General features: G+C 46.4%; 1 protein-coding gene across 2 annotated transcripts in view; it reads right to left on the bottom strand.

The window, feature by feature from the left end:
- The window catches only part of LOC115167600 (SH3 and multiple ankyrin repeat domains protein 2-like), a 236,447-nt gene that overhangs the window by 12,346 nt on the left and 207,207 nt on the right, over positions 1–16,894 (bottom strand). For both annotated transcript variants that reach the window (XM_029722187.1, XM_029722186.1), the window contains one exon: positions 13,911–16,470. In XM_029722187.1, the coding sequence (XP_029578047.1) occupies positions 13,911–16,470 (2,560 nt within the window). The remainder of the gene's footprint in view (positions 1–13,910; positions 16,471–16,894) is intronic.

Below are 16,894 nucleotides of genomic sequence, written 5' to 3'. Positions count from 1 at the left end.
AGAGACAAGTGGAAGGGGGAGATGGTAAGGAACTTGTCTGTTGGCCCTCCATTAAAGACCAAAATTGTTCAAAGAAAATTGTGATAAATAAAAAGTATACCAGTTTCATTTAAGGACCAAAGAAATACAGCTGCGCCATACAGGTTGCAAAGTAGTTTGGAAGAGATTTTCGATGAACCGATTCCATGACATAGGGTTTATGAACTGATACACAAAACAACGCTGGATTCAACAGTTCCAAGTTTCTAAATGATTTATTATTATACAAAATTCTTGCAACCAATAGAATGTTATATATGGGGGATACAACCATCCCAGCTCTGCAAATTTTGCTGTGAAGAGACAGAATCATTATATCTGTAACACCATGATCTGTTTCACCTGTCTTTGTGCTTGCCTCCACCCCCCCCAGGTGTTGCCCATCTTCCCCATTATCCCCAGTATATTTATACCTGTGTTCTCTGTTTGTCTGTGGTCAGTTTGTTTTGTTCGTCAAGCCTACCAGCGGTTTACCTCTTGCTCCTGTCTTTTTCTAGTTTAAGGTTTTGACCATTTCTGCCTACCCTGACCCTGCCTGCCGTTCTGTACCTTGTCACACCACCCTGGATTATTGACCTCTGCCTGCCCTGACCCCGAGACTGCCTGCCGTTCTGTACCTTTTGACTCTGATCTGGATTACTGACCTATGCCTGCCCTTGACCTGTCGTTTTGCCTGCCCCCTGTTCTAGTAATAAACTTTTGTTACTTCGACACTGTCTGCGTCTGGGTCTTCTCCTAAACGTGATAATATCACTTGTTTTGGTACTGGCCATATGCTTGTTTTTGGTTGCAGGTCCAGGAATGGCTGAAGAATTGCAACATTTACCTCGAGCTAACTCTGCAAATAGCACTGCTGGTTGATTTGAAAAGTCATAGATAATTGATCAATAATATAATAACACTCTTAGCAAAAATCTTAAATTTACAATCTGTATAATCTATGAAAATAGAAAGGTTCAGAACTTTTGTGAAACATCACAGCACAGTTGAAAAATACATGGTAATTAGAAATCATAAATAGATGGTCTTCAGAGATATATGGGAGGGGTTGAGGGTAGCTGGAGGGAGGGACTAAAACAAAAAAGATAACTAATGTAAAATATACTGTGTCCGTAAAAGTAGAAGCCTATGTATTGTTGTCCATTAGTCTACTCCAATTATGGAAGGGGTGTTAGGGGAAAATAATAAAGAAGGAAAATATAAATATATATATATTATTTTTTAAACAATGTATATATATATATATATATATATATATATATATATATATATATATATATATATATATATATATATATATATATATATACAGTACCAGTCAAAAGTTTGGACGCACCTACTCATTCAAGGATTTTTCTTAATTTTTACATTGTAGAATAATAGTGAAGACATCACAATGACATAACACATATAGAATCATGTAGTAAGCAAAAAAGTGTTAAACAAATGAAAATATATTTGAGATTTTTCAAAGTAGCCCCACTTTGCCTTGATGAGAGCTTAACTCTCTCAACCAGCTTCAGGAGGAATGCTTTTCCAACAGTCTTGAAGGAGTTCCCACATATGCTCAGCACTTGTTGGCTGCTTTTCCTCCACTCTGCGGCCAATACATCCCAAACCATCTCAATTGGGCTGAAGTCAGGTGATTGTGGAGGCCAGGTCATCTGATGCAGTACTCCATCACTCTCATTGGTCAAATAGCACTTACACAGCATGTAGGTGTGTTTTGAGTCATTGTCCCATTAAGCTCAAACCAGTTGAGATGGCGTATCCCTGCAGAATGCTGTGGTAGCCATGCTGGTTAAGTGTGCTTTGAATTCTAAATAAATCACCGACAGTGTCACCAGCAAAGCACCCCCAGACCATCACACCTCCTTCTCCATGCTTCACGGTGGGAACCACACATGCGGAGATCATCCGTTCACCTACTCTGCGTCTCACAAAAAGACACGGCGGTTGGAACAAAAAATCTCAGATTTGGACTCATCAGACCAAAGGACAGATTTCCCCCGGTCTAATGTCCATTGCTTGTTTCTTGGCCCAAGCAAGTCTCTTCTTATTATTATTAGTGTCCTTTAGTAATGGTTTCTTTGCAGCAATTCGTCCATGAAGGCCTGATTCATGCAATCTCCTCTGAACAGTTCCGATGTGTCTGTTACTTTAACTCCGAGAAGCATTTATTTGGGCTGCAATCTGAGGTGCAGTTAACTCTAATGAACTTATCCTCTGCTGTGGCGGTCCTCATGAGAGCCAGTTTCTTCATAGCACTTGATGGTTTTTGTGACTTGAAGAATCTTTCAAAGTTCTTGAAATTTTCTGGATTGACTGACCTTCATGTCTTAAAGTAATGATGGACTGTCGTTTCTATTTGCTTACTTGAGTTTTTCTTGCTATAATATGGACTTGGTCTTTTACCAAATTGGGCTATTTTTTGTATACTACCCCTACCTTGCCACAACACAACTGATTGGCTCAAACATATTAAATTAACCTTGAACAAGGCACACCTGTTAATTGAAATCCATTCCAGGTGAAGCTGGTTGAGAGAATGCCAAGAGTGTGCAAGGCTGTCATTAAGGCAAAGGTGGCAACTTTGAAGAATCTCAAATATAAAATATATTTTGATTTGTTTAACACTTTTTTGGTTACTACATGATTCCATACATGTTATTTCATAGTTTGATGTCTTCACAATTATTCTACAATGTTGTCACGTTCTCTATCTTCAAATTCCCTGTCATATATGAGCCAAGGCGCAGCGTGCCGGTAATTCCACATCTTTATTTGAAGAAAACCGAACCAAAACAATAAACAGGTGAACAGCAAGAAACGTAACGCAACTGTGGCGTATACACACAACACGCACAGAAATAATAATAACCCACAAACACAGGTGGGGAAAAGGCTGCCTAAGTATGATTCCCAATCAGAGACAACGAATGACAGCTGCCTCTGATTGGAAACCATACTCGGCCAATAAAGAAAAAACAACATAGACATACAACACATAGAATGCCCACCCCATGTCTCACCCTGACCTAACCAAACAGAGAAAAACGACTCTCTCAGGTCAGGGCGAGACAGTACCCCCCCAAAGGTGCGGACTCCCGGCCACAAACCTGAAACTATAGGGGAGGGTCCGGGTGGGCATCTACTCATGGTGGCAGCTCTGGTTCGGGGCGTAGCCCCCACACCGCCCGCTGATCCCCCCGCTTCTGTGTCGCTGGAGGAACCAGACCGTGGATCAGCGCTGGAGGCTCTGAACTGCCGCCCGCCGCTGGAGACTCGGGGCTGCGGACCGCCGCTGGAGACTCGGGGCTGCGGACCGCCGCTGGAGACTCCGGACTGGAGAGCGTCGCTGGAGGCTCCGGACTGGAGAGCGTCGCTGGAGGCTCCGGACTGGAGAGCGTCGCTGGAGGCTCCGGACTGGAGAGCGTCGCTGGAGGTTCCAGACTGGGGACCTTCGCTGCAGGCTCCGTGACGGGGACCTTCGCTGCAGGCTCCGTGCCATGGATCATCACTACTGGTTCCGCGCCATGGATCATCCCTGGAGGCTTTGTGCCATGGATCATCACTGGAGGCTCCGTGCCATGGATCGCCCCTACAGGCTCCGGGCCATGGATCATCACTGGAGGCTTCATGCCATGGATTATCACTACAGGCTCCGGGCCATGGATCATCACTGGAGGCTTCGTGCCATGGATTATCACTGGAGGCTTCGGACCATTGATCATCACTGGAGGCTTCCTATGGGGAGCTGGAACCGGTCTCACCAGACTGGGGAGACGCACAAGAGACTGGGTGCGCAGAGCGGGCACAGGGCACACTGGGCCGTGGAGGCGCACTGGAGGTCTGGAGCTCAGGGCTGTCACACCCTGTCCTGGCTGGATGGTCAATGTAGCCCAGCAAGGGCTGGGCGCTGGTACAGGACGAACAGGTTTGTGCTGATGAATGGGGGGTACCGTGCGTAGAGCAGGCGCAGGATAACCTGGGCCGTAGAGACACACTGGAGGCCAGATACGCTGAGCCGGCGCACTTCTTCCTGGCTGACGGCCAACTCTAGCACGGCAACGGTGAGGAGCTTGCACCGAGCGCACCGGGCTGTGAGTACGCACTGGCGACACAGTGCGTTTCACCGCATAACACGGTGCTTGCTCGGTCACTCGCTCCCCACGGTAAGCACGGGGAGTTGGCTCAGGTCTTAACCTCGCCTTCGCTAATCTCCCCGTGTGCCCCCCCCCCAAAACAATTTGCCGCTGCCTCTCGGGCTTCTGTTGTTGATTCTCCCCGGTCCAGCTCGTCTTCCCAGTCAGCGCACGCTGCTTGGCCTTCTTGTGGTGGGTTATTCTGTCACGGCTGTCTGAATGATCGGACCAACAAGCAACATGGTTGTGGTTCCACATACATATATTTATTGTGAAACATTGCAAAAACACCAAATACTTGAAAATACAAAAACAGCAAACCGTGACACAGAGAGGAAATCACACTACTCAAAAGATAATCACCCACAAAACACAAGTGGGACAAACCAACTTAAATATGACCTCCAATTAGAGACAACGACAACCAGCTGCCTCTAATCATGCCAAACAAAAACCAACCTAGAAATACAAAACTAGAAACTAAACATAGAAATTTAAAAACGGACAAACACCCCTGTCACACCCTGACCTACTCTACCATAGAAAATAACAACATACTATGGTCAGGCCGTGACAAATGTTGGAAATAGCAAAAATAAAGAAAAACCCTGGAATGAGTAGGTGTGTCCAAACCTTTGACTGGTACTGTACATATACAAAAAAATATATATGGGGAAATGGAAATGATGCAGACAATTACATTGATAGAAGCTACAGTCCATCTGTAATATTAATGCTGATCTACCCCCTAAAAAAACTAAAAATACAAACACTGGAGAATTAACTGCACTAGGCTAAGGGATACATTTTTTTCCAACCAGGTAGCTATATAGGCCACTCTCACCCTTCTGGCTCTAACACATTCCATAGTCAAACACTGAGGGCTCTAATTTATTAGACCAAACAGTTCCCAGAAAGACCTCAAAGCTACAGGGCACCCTCTTGTCTCATCTGTCATAATAAAAACCTAACACGTACCAATAAATAAATAAAGCTTCTTGAATTGAAATTTATTTGAATGGAATTCTCATAGGCAACAGACAAATATCTTGTCTCTCTAGACAGCAAGAAGCAGATTGTGCAGTCAACCTTTCTACCTGTTCTTGATTATGGGGATGCTATTTATCAAAGTGCAGCTGCCTCTACTCTTAAACCTCTGGATGACGTTTTTCATAGCTCCATTCGTTTTATCACAGGAGACAGTTTTATTACTCATCATTGTATTCTTTACCAAAAGGTTGGCTGAACCTCTTTTAAGTCACGTAGACAACAAAATGCTCATCCAGAGGTGGCTCTCCTAGTGGCAAGGGAATTTAATGCAGGGAAACTTAAATGTGCAACCAGAGGAAAAAAAACTCTAGACCACCTTTTCTCCACACGGAGACATGTACAAAGCTCTCCCTCGCCCTTCATTTGGCAAATCTGACTATAACTCTATCCTCCTGATTCATGCTTACAAGCAAAAACTAAAGCAGGAAGTACTAGTGCCTCGCTCAATACGGAAGTGGTCAGATGACGCCGATGCTAAGCTACAGGACTGTTTTGCTAGCATAGACTGGAATATGTTCCAAGATTCTTTCGATGGCATTGAGGAGTACACCACATCAGTCACTGACTTCATCAATAAGTGTATCGATGACATCGTCCCCACAGGGACCGTACGTATATACCTGAACCAGAAGCCATGGATTACAGGCAACATCTGCACTGAGCTAAAGGGTAGAGCTGCCGCTTTCAAGGAGCGGGACTCTAACCCGGACACTTATAAGAAATCCCGCTATGTCCTTGGACGAACCATCAAACAGGCAAAGCATCAATACAGGACTAAGATTGAATCCTACTACACCGGCTCTGACTATCGTCGGATGTGTCAGGGGTTGCAAACTATTATGGACTAAAAAAGGGAAGCACAGCCACGAGCAGCCCAGTGACACGAGCCTACCAGATGAGCTAAATGACTTCTATGCTCGCTTCGAGGCAAACAACACTGATACATGCATGAGAGCACCAGCTGTTTCCAGACGACTGTGTGATGTGAGTAAGACCTTTAAACAGGTCAACATTCACAAGGCCGCAGGACCAGATGGATTACCAGGACGTGTAATTTAAGCATGCACTGACCAACTGGCAAGTGTCTTCACTGACATTTTCAACCTGTCCTTGACTGAGTCTGTAATACCAACATGTTTCAAGTAGACCACCATAGTGGCTGTGCCAAAGAACACCAAGGTAACCTGCCTAAATGACTACCAACCTGTAGCACTCACATCTGTAGCCATGAAATGCTTTGAAAGGCTGTTCATGGATCACATCAACACCATTATCCCAGAAACCCTAGGCCCACTTCTATTAGCATACCACCCCAACAGATCCACAGATGACGCAATCTCTATTGCACTCCACACTGCTCTTTCCCACCTGGATCCTGGACTTCCTGACGGGCCGCCCTCAGGTAATAAGGGGAGGTAACAACACATCTGCCACGCTGATCCTCAACATGGGGGCCCCTCAGGGGTGCATGCTCAATCCCCTCCTGTACTCCCTGTTCACTCATGACTGCATGGCCAAGCACTACTCCAACACCATCAATAAGTTTGCTGACGACACAACAGTGGTAGGCCTGATCGCCGAGAACGATAAGACAGCCTATGGGGAGGTCAGAGACCTGGCAGTGTGGTGCCAAGATAACAACCTCTCCCTCAACGTGATCAAGACAAAGGAGATGATCATGGACTACAGGAAAAGAAGGGCCGAGCACGCCCCCATTCTCATCGATGGAGCTGTAGTGGAGCAGGTTGAGAGCTTCAAGTTCCTTGGTGTCCAAATGACTAACGAACTGTCATGGTCCAAACACACCAAGACAGTCATAAAGAGGGCATGGCAATGCCTATTCCCCCTCAGGAGACTGAAAAGATTTGGCATGGGTCCTCAGATCCTCTACAGCTGCACCATCAAGAGCATCCTGACTGGTTGCATCACCGCCTGGTATGGCAACTGCTCGGCCTCCGACCGCAAGGCATTACAGAGGGTAGTGCGTACGTCCCAGTACATCACTGGGGCCAAGCTTCCTGCCATCCAGGACCTCTATACCAGGCGGTGTCAGAGGAAGGCCCTAAAAATTGCCAAAGACTCCAGCCACCCTAGTCATAGACTAACATACAGCAAGTGGACGCGGAGTGCCACGTCTAGGTCCAAAAGGCTTCATAACAGCTTCTAACCCCCCCATTTATACGCTAATGCTACTCTGTTAATTATCTATGCATAGTCACTTGACCTTTACTTACACGTACATATTACCTCAATTACTTCAAAACCCTGCTCCACAAACTTCCGAATTACATCCCTATTAAGATTTAAAATGTTATCAAACCCGTTCACAGGGTTGGTTAACTCTGGAGACTCCTTTGGTGTTTAGAGAGTTAGGTAGATCAGTCTTTGGTTTCCTTGTGCCTTCCGTGTGGAATGATCTACAATGCACTTTATAATTGGAGGAATAGGGCATTTCAGACGGTTGTTTGGAGACCTTTTTACTGAAGAATGTGATTTTTTTCTTCTTCGTTTTTTATGATTTATTTTGCTTTACGTGTACTGTTGTGTACAATAACGTGTATTTTAATTTGTGTATGCATGTGTACTTTAATGTGATTATTGTATTTTGATGCTAATTCAGCCAGACCCGTGCTGACAGGTGTATAAAATTGAGCACACAGACATGCAATCTCCATAGACAAACATTGGCAGTAGAATGGCCTAACTGAAGAACTCAGTGACTTTCAGCATGGCACCGTCATAGGGTGCCACCTTTCCAACAAGTCAGTTCGTCAAATTCTGCCCTGCTAGAGCTGCACCGGTCAACTGTAGGTGTTGTTATTGTGAAGTGGAAACGTCTAGAAGCAACAACGGCTTAGCTGCAAAGTGGTAGGCCATACAAGCTCACAGAAAGGAACCGCCGAGTGGTGAAGCACGTAGCGTGTAAAACTTGTCTGTCCTTGATTGCAACACTCACTACCGAGTTCCAAACTGCATCTGGAAGCAACGTCAGCACAATAACTGTTCGTCGGGAGCTTCATGAAATAGGATTCCATGGCCGAGCATTACCAGTCAGATGGACAAATCTGGGTTTAGAAGAACTTGACTGGCCTGCACAGAGCCCTGATCTCAACCCCATTGAACATCCTTGGGACGCCGATTGCGAGCCAGGTCTAATCGCCCAAAATCAGTGCCCGACCTCACTAATACTCTTGTGGCTGAATGGAAGCAAGTCCCAGCTGCAATGTTCCAAAATCTAGTGGAAAGCCTTCCCAGAAGTGTGGAGGCTGTTATAGCAGCAAGGGGGGGGGGGGCAACTCCATATTAATGCCCATGATTTTGGAACGAGATGGCTTTGAAACTGATTGGTTAGAGATGATCCAATCGTTGATGACTTTGTTTGTACAACATCCCTCATTGTGACGTCACCATTTGCTTCAATGATAGCAGTCTCAGAGTGAATTATGTAGCAAACATAGAACACAGTGGAATAATTAATTTTAAGCCATCAGGCAACCATTTCCTGTCAACACAAGTAGAACAGAAACTCACCTCTAACCTCCTCTTAGAAATAGAACAGAGCCAAGCCCTCTTACTTAAATACTTCCACCCCTCCCATCCTCCTCTTAATGAGATAGAGACAGGGGGAAGAGGAGAGAGAGATAAAGAGAAAGGAGGACACATACATACATACATACATACATACATACATACATACATACATACATACATACATACATACATACATGAAGGATGGTCCGTTTCATACAAAATGCATGTGACCCATGAATAATTTAACATATTTTTTTATTCTTCATTACGCAAGAGGAAGGGCAGTTTAAAAAAGCATGAGCTACCTGAACACACACACACACACACACACACACACACACACACACACACACACACACACACACACACACACACACACACACACACACACACACACCAGGGCTGGGGTCAATTCGAATTGAAGGCTGTCAATTCAGGAAGCAAACTGAAATTCCAATTAATCTATTTTCAATGACTTCTCAATAAAATGAAAATGAGCTATGAAGCTCACCTTGTTGTGATGTCTACTAAACATCTTCCCCTCTCAAATTGACAAAACAAAATCCAAGACAATGTAAAACCCAGCAGCAATCCACACCATGGCATGACCATTGGCTGGGTTCTGCTGTGGAAGGCCTTGTATTTAACACTACTAAGCCTACTGCCACCATTACATCAACTATGGCATCGCCGCCAAGCTTACCCTAGTAAAACTGACTATCCTACCGATCCTCGACTTCGCCGATATCATCAACAAAATAGCTTCCGTTACTCTACTCAGCAAACTGGATGCAGTCTATCACAGAGCCATCCGTTTTGTTACCAAATCACCTTATACCATCCACCACTGCGACCTGTATGCTCTAGTCGGCTGGACCTCGCTACATATTCGTCGCCAGACCCACTGGCTCCAGGTCATCTATAAGTCTTTGCTAGGTAAAGCTCCGCCTTATCTCAGTTCACTGGTCATGATAACGACACCCACCCGTAGCACACGTTCCAGCAGGTATATCTCACTGATCATACCCAAAGCCAACACCTCATTTGGCCGCCTTTCCTTCCAGTTCTCTGCTGCCAGTGACTGGAACGAATTGCAAAAATCGCTGAAGTTGGAGACTTTTATTTCCCTCACCAACTTTAAACATCAGCTACCTGAGCTGCTAACCGATCGCTGCAGCTGTACATAGTCCATCTGTAAATTGCCCACCCAATCTACCTACCTCATCCCCATACTGTTTTTATTTTATTTACTTTTCTGCTCTTTTGCACACCAGTATTTCTACTTGCACATTATCATATGCTCATTTATCACTCCAGTGTTAATCTGCTAAATTGTAATTATTCGCTCCTATGGCCTATTTATTGCCTACCTCCTCATGCCTTTTGCACACACTGTATATAGACTTTCTTTTTTTTCTACTGTGTCATTGACTTGTTTATTGTGTTATTGGCTTGTTTATTGTTTACTCCATGAGTAACACTGTGTTGTTGTCTGTGTCACACTGCTTTGCTATATCTTGGCCAGGTCGCAGTTGTAAATGAGAACATGTTCTCAACGAGCCTACCTGGTTAAATAAAGGTGAAATAAAAATAAATAAAACCATATTGGCAATGGCCAGAGCTCCAGCTGGCACAGCATGTTTATGCTCCCTCCTCAATAAGACCATTGAAAACGTAGTCTTTCTGCCCATTTGACAACTTGGCTAATGCCCCTTAATGGAGGTCCAACAACGGGCTCTTGATTGGCGCAGCGGTCTAAGGCACTGCATCTCAGTGCTAGAGGCGTCACTACAGACCCTGGTTTGATTCCAGGCTGTCAACACAAGTAGAACAGAAACTCACCTCTAACCTCCTCTTAGAAATAGAACAGAGCCAAGCCCTCTTACTTAAATACTTCCACCCCTCCCATCCTCCTCTTAATGAGATAGAGACAGGGGGAAGAGGAGAGAGAGAAAAAGAGAAAGGAGGACATATATATATATATGAAGGATGGTCCGTTTCATACAAAATGCATGTGACCCGTGAATAATTTAACATATTTTTTTATTCTTCATTACGCAAGAGGAAGGGCAGTTTAAAAAAGCATGAGCTACCTGAAACACACACACACACACACACACACACACACACACACACACACACACACACACACACACACACACACACACACACACACACACACACACACACACACACACACACACACACAGGGTGGTGCACAATTGTCCCAGCGTCATTCGGGTTAGGGTTTGGCCGGGGTAGGCCCTCATTGTAGATAAGAATTTGTTCTTAACTGACTTACCTAGTTCAATAAAGGTTAAATAAAAAATTAAAACATAACATACACAATGCATGCATGACCTATGGCATAAATCTAAATCTAGCCATAGCTATCATTGTGGCTCCATTGAAATGTAGTTTGCACTTCGCTAGTGTAGCATTGTGGTTAACATTCCATGCACAATTCAGAGGACTTATCAGTAGATATAGTAGATATGGTACAGTAGTTCCAAGAATAGAGTTCCTTTTGAGTGCCTTTGATAATTTAAGTAGAACATTTGCACCAATATTGCATTTTAAAAGCCTGTAATATTATATATAGTGCCCTTTAATATAAACAACATGGAAAAATCTGATTTATACAGTGAGGGAAAAAAGTATTTGATCCTCTGCTGATTTTGTACGTTTGCCCACTGACAAAGAAATGATCAGTCTATAATTTTAATGGTAGGTTTATTTGAACAGTGAGACCAAATAACAACAAAACAATCCAGAAAAACACGTCAAAAATGTTATAAAGTGAATAACATTTTAATGAGGGAAATAAGTATTTGACCCCTCTGCAAAACATGACTTAGTACTTGGTGGCAAAACCCTTGGCAATCACAGAGGTCAGACGTTTCTTTTAGTTGGCCACCAGGTTTGCACACATCTCAGGAGGGATTTTGTCCCACTCCTCTTTGCAGATCATCTCCAAGTCATTAAGGTTTCAAGGCTGACGTTTGGCAACTCGAACATTCAGCTCCCTCCACAGATTTTCTATGGGATAAAGGTCTGGAGACTGGCTAGGCCACTCTAGGACCCTAATGTGCTTCTTCGTGAGCATAATGTTTCCACCTCCACGTTTGACAGTGGGGATGGTATTCTTGGGGTCATAGGCAGCATTCCTCCTCCTCCAAACACGGCGAGTTGAGTTGATGCCAAAGAGCTCCATTTTGGTCTCATCTGACCACAACACTTTCACCCAGTTGTCCTCTGAATCATTCAGATGTTCATTTGCAAACTTCAGACGGGCATGTATATGTGCTTTCTTGAGCAGGGGGACCTTGCAGGCGCTGCAGGATTTCAGTCCTTCACGGCGTAGTGGGTTACCAATTGTTTTCTTGGTGACTATGGTCCCAGCTGCCTTGAGATCATTGACAAGATCCTCCCGTGTAGTTCTGGGCTGATTCCTCACCGTTCTCATGATCATTGCAACTCCACGAGGTGAGATCTTGCATGGAGCCCCAGGCCGAGGGAGATTGACAGTTCTTTTGTGTTTCTTCCATTTGCGAATAATCGCACCAACTGTTGTCACCTTCTCACCAAGCTGCTTGGCGATGGTCTTGTAGCCCATTCCAGCCTTGTGTAGGTCTTGGAGAGCTCTTTGGTCTTGGCCATGGTGGAGAGTTTGGAATCTGATTGATTGATTGCTTCTGTGGACAGGTGTCTTTTATACAGGTAACAAGCTGAGATTAGGAGCACTCCCTTCAGCTCGTTACCTGTATAAAAGACACCTGAGAGCCAGAAATCTTTCTGATTGAGATGGGGTCAAATACTTATTTCCCTCATTAAAATGCAAATCAATTTATAACATTTTTGACATGCGTTTTTCTGGATTTTTTTGTTGTTATTCTGTCTCTCACTGTTCAAATAAACCTACCATTAAAATTATAGACTGATCATTTCTTTGTAAGTGGGCAAACGTACAAAATCAGCAGGGGATCAAATACTTTTTTATCTCACTGTATTATGAATAAAGGCTTGTTAAAGTACAAAAAAACAACATTGTCCATGTTTTTCCGACTTCTGGGAAGATTTTAACCCAAACATTTTTTTTTGTGGTAGAAAACTGAATGCTAGAAATGTGTTCACAATTTCATATTTTTGTGGTGCTTGCATTCAATTGCCCCTCCTTGTTGCACACATCACGCTTCCCTTCCTCCTGTCTCAAAGGGATTTATAGCTGAGATAAGATTAAATATTTAACCCAGTTACGTTAATTGGCACTAACTCAAGTAATATATATATTTTTTTCTTGAGATGGGAACAAGTTTTTTATGAAGTTGAACATGCACTCCTTATGACAGAATGATAAAATTAGAAATACACATTTAATAAAAACGTTTTCCTAAATTACACTACCCAAAAGGCACTCTATTGGTGGAATGACCAGGTAGCAAGTGTCTGAGGTGTCCCATAACTGTACATATTACCTCAATTACCTCGACTAACCGGTGCCTCCCGCACATTGACTCTGTACCAGTACCCCCTTGTATATAGCCTCGCTATAGTTATTTTACTGCTGCTCTTTAATTATTTGTTATTTATATTTCTTTTAAAAACATTGGGGGGGGGGGGGATTTCTTAAAACTGCATTGTTGGTGGGCTTGTAAGTAAGCATTTCACTGTAAGGTCTACACCTGTTGTATTCAGCGCATGTGACAAATAACTGCATCATTAGGGCTATCTGAAGAAATATACCAGAAATTTGAATAATTTACGTGAGGATGGGCTAGAGCAGGGTTTTCCAAACTTGGTCCTGGGGCACGCTTTGAGTGCACGTTTTGGTTTTTGCCCTTGCACTACACAGCTGATTCAAATAATCAAAGCTTGATGATGAGTTGGTTATTTTAATCAGCTGAGTAGTGCTAGGGAAACAACCAAAACTTTTCCCCCAGGGGGGAGGGTCCAGGACCAAGTTTGAGAGGGAATATTTGATCAGCAGATGGATATATAAAAATAGAAAATATAGACCATCTAACATTCTTAATGCCCGCAGCTTGGCTCTTTGGAGATGGAGGGTAGGGGTTTGTTTAAAGGTCAAAGGTGAGAGGTTTCGGCGTAAGTGGTAAAGGTCAAAGGGAAGGTAGATTTATGTGTTACCTGGTTCCAAAGCCGCCCCTGGCCCCTGTGGTGGGTGAGTCCAGGGAGTCCCCCGGTTTGGGCCGGTGCATCTGTGATAAGATGGAGCTCAGCTCGTTGATAACCGTGGCCTTGGGGTCAGGCGTGGGTGGGCTCCTTAGCTCCGGGGGCTCGCCCCACAGCTTGGACGACCGATGGGGGGGGGTCCTGGGGAGTTCAGGGGGGGATATGGACCCGGGTGGAGGGGGAGGGACAGGAGGGGGCGCCCCAAAGGAGTCCAGGGATTCCTCCATGAGGACGTTGTGGTAAAGTGCAGTGTTCTTGTTGATGACGGGCTTGTTTTTGGGCTTGGGGGGAACGGGGGGTCGGTCGTCGAGGTAACCCTGGCCGTCAGTATAGACCATAGAAGTGTTCTCCAGGGCGCTGTTGTACCCGCCCTCTGACGACAGTACAGAGATGCTCAAAACTGTGGAAACGGTGCTGGTAGTCTCTACATGGGGGTCTCCACTTCTGCGACTGTCTACCTCCTCGATGCTTGAGTCAGTGACACCTTGCTCAAAGCCACTGTCGGGGGGCGGAGGGGGATAGAAGGGTGGGGGCATGCAATTGGACATCCCGCTCCCTCGTCTGAACTGGCCGACAGGGGTCGGGGCGTGAGTGTAGTAGGGGGGTGGATGTGGCCCCCTGGTTCCCATCCCATTGCGTCTCTCTTGGTCCCGTTGCTTGAGCAACTCAGCGATGGCCGTTGCCTGGTCCTCAGGGATGTCGACGCTGTTGGCGAACTCCAGCGGCGGTGGCAGGGGCTCGGAGAAGACAAACTCCTCCACCTCCTCAATGTCCACCGAGGCCAGCGGGGGAGGGGGCATGCGGAAGGGTAGCTTGACTGGCTCGTCCACCGAACCCCCAGCCGTGATGGTCTTCCCCCGCGGCACGGGGGGCAGGGGCTTGGTACTGTGGCTGTTGGTGGGGGGGTTTGGCTGGTCTCTCAGTTCGCTGGGGATGCTGTTGTCCTGGGCTGGTGTGTTCTCCTGTCCCCTGTCTTCCTCCTCTGGGCTGTTTTTGGAGTGCACCATCAGCAGACCGGCCACTTTCTGTGTTTGTGACGTGTCCACAACGTCGATCTGTATGCTCTTCCCATCCTCCGCCGCCTGCTGCCTCTCCTCCCTCACTCCGTCAGACTCGTACTTCTGCTCAGTTATCTGCCTCTTCAGGCCCCCCCCTATGCCTCGCCCCAGGGTTGTCGTGGAGGTGACAAAGCCCGGCTCAATGCTTGAGCGGAGCTTGGTATCGATGAAGAGGGGCTGATTGAGGCCAGGTTTGTGGGGGTTGGGGGGGAGGGACTGGGGGGCATCGCTCTTGGGGCGCGGTTGAGGTTGAGAAGGGGGTGGGGCTTGCGTCGCCATGGCCATTTGCGTCTGCTCATTCATGGCTCTGTCCCGGGCCGCCAGCGCCAGGGCGAGGGGCGAGTTAGGTTCCAGGGCGTTACCCGTGACGGGGTGCAGGTAGCCCCCTCCTCCGTTTGAGCTGTAGGTCTTGGGCGTGGTGGCTGGGAGACTGACAGGGCTGTCCAGGTTGGGGTACTGGCCGGTACGTGCGGTCAGAGGCTCCCTCACCACCTGGGTGGGCTCAGGGGTGTTGAAGTCTGTCACGTTACCGCCACGGTCACCCCCTTCTTGGGACCGCAGCAGGGTGGTGGCCGGCGGGGGTGCCATTATCCTCCGCAGGTGCTCGTCGTTGCTGAACATACCCTCGTCAATGGACTTGGACTGGCGTAGCCGCGGGGCCGGGGTGGGGTCTCCCAAGTCCTCATCTTCCATATCGGTGGAGAGGAAGCCAGGCGAGTTCCTCCGCGCCTCCAGCCTCTTCTCCCGGTCCCTCACTGCCCCTGCGATGGCAGCCGCAAAGGGGTTGTTGACAATGGGGTCTTCAGGCCTTAGCCCCCTGCCCCCTGCCCCGGGCGTTAAGGGTGGGTGTTCGGGCGTGGTTGGCTCGATCTCCATACTGCTGCCCTGGCTGCTCTTTCCACTGCTACTGGTGGACGGCTCCTTGACGATGATGGTGGGGATGGGAATGGACGAGAAGGTCCTCTCAGTGGGTGTGGTCGGCATGGAAACGGCGCCTGAGGGCGTGGTGCAGCAGGTCTTCTCTGGGCTGTCCTCCACATTGGGCTGCTTGACCAGCATGCCCTTCCTCCTTGCCGGCTTGGCGGGCACGTACAGTGCCTTGTTGCCCACCTCCGAGTACGGGTTCTCTGGCACGGGCGCCCGTCCTCGGCTTCTACTATCGTACTGTTCTGAGCTCTGGCGGTGATAACCTCGCCTTAGCGTCCCTACATCTACCGTGCGGTTGCCAAGGGTAGTGGCGTTGGAACATTTTCCAGCGGAGTTGAGGGTGAGGCCCGGTCGGGTGGTGCCGTAGCCCTGTGGCATGGGGGAGACAGAGGGAGAGTTGTAGGAGGAGGGGGGAGATGGGGGGGAGATGGCCGGAGGAGGGGGGATGTCTTCGGATGTGTCGGGCATGGAGAGGCTGCGGGTGAACTTGAGTGGGGGAGGGGTGAGGAGCGCCTTCTCTTCTGTTATACCTGAGAGAGACAGAAATAAAGAGAGAGAATGAGAGATAGCGAGAAAGAGATATCTGTCAATTTTACATGTGTGATTCTATTCCATTTCACCTTTTTTATTGAGAAACATTTTTTGAGATACATTCTTCACTAAACTTTTTCAATTCTGTTAAAGTTTTAGGAAGTTGTCTATGGGTCAGGTGTGAGGATTGCCTTCTATGTTCCATATATTATAAATGTATGCTCAAGCTACTGCATATTTTATTTTATTTTTTAAAATTGTATTTCACCTTTATTTAACCAGGTAGGCCAGTTGAGAACAAGTTCTCATTTACAAAGGCGACCTGGCCAAGATAAAACCAAGCAGTGCGACAAAAACAACAACACAGAGTTACAAATGGGATAAACAAACGTACAGTCAATAACACAAAAGAAAAATCTATGT

This window comes from Salmo trutta, chromosome 29, assembly GCF_901001165.1.
Source record: "Salmo trutta chromosome 29, fSalTru1.1, whole genome shotgun sequence".
Classification (NCBI taxonomy): domain Eukaryota; kingdom Metazoa; phylum Chordata; class Actinopteri; order Salmoniformes; family Salmonidae; genus Salmo; species Salmo trutta.
The sequence above is the reverse complement of the archived record's forward strand: the minus strand, read 5'-3'. Positions and strand labels throughout refer to the sequence as shown.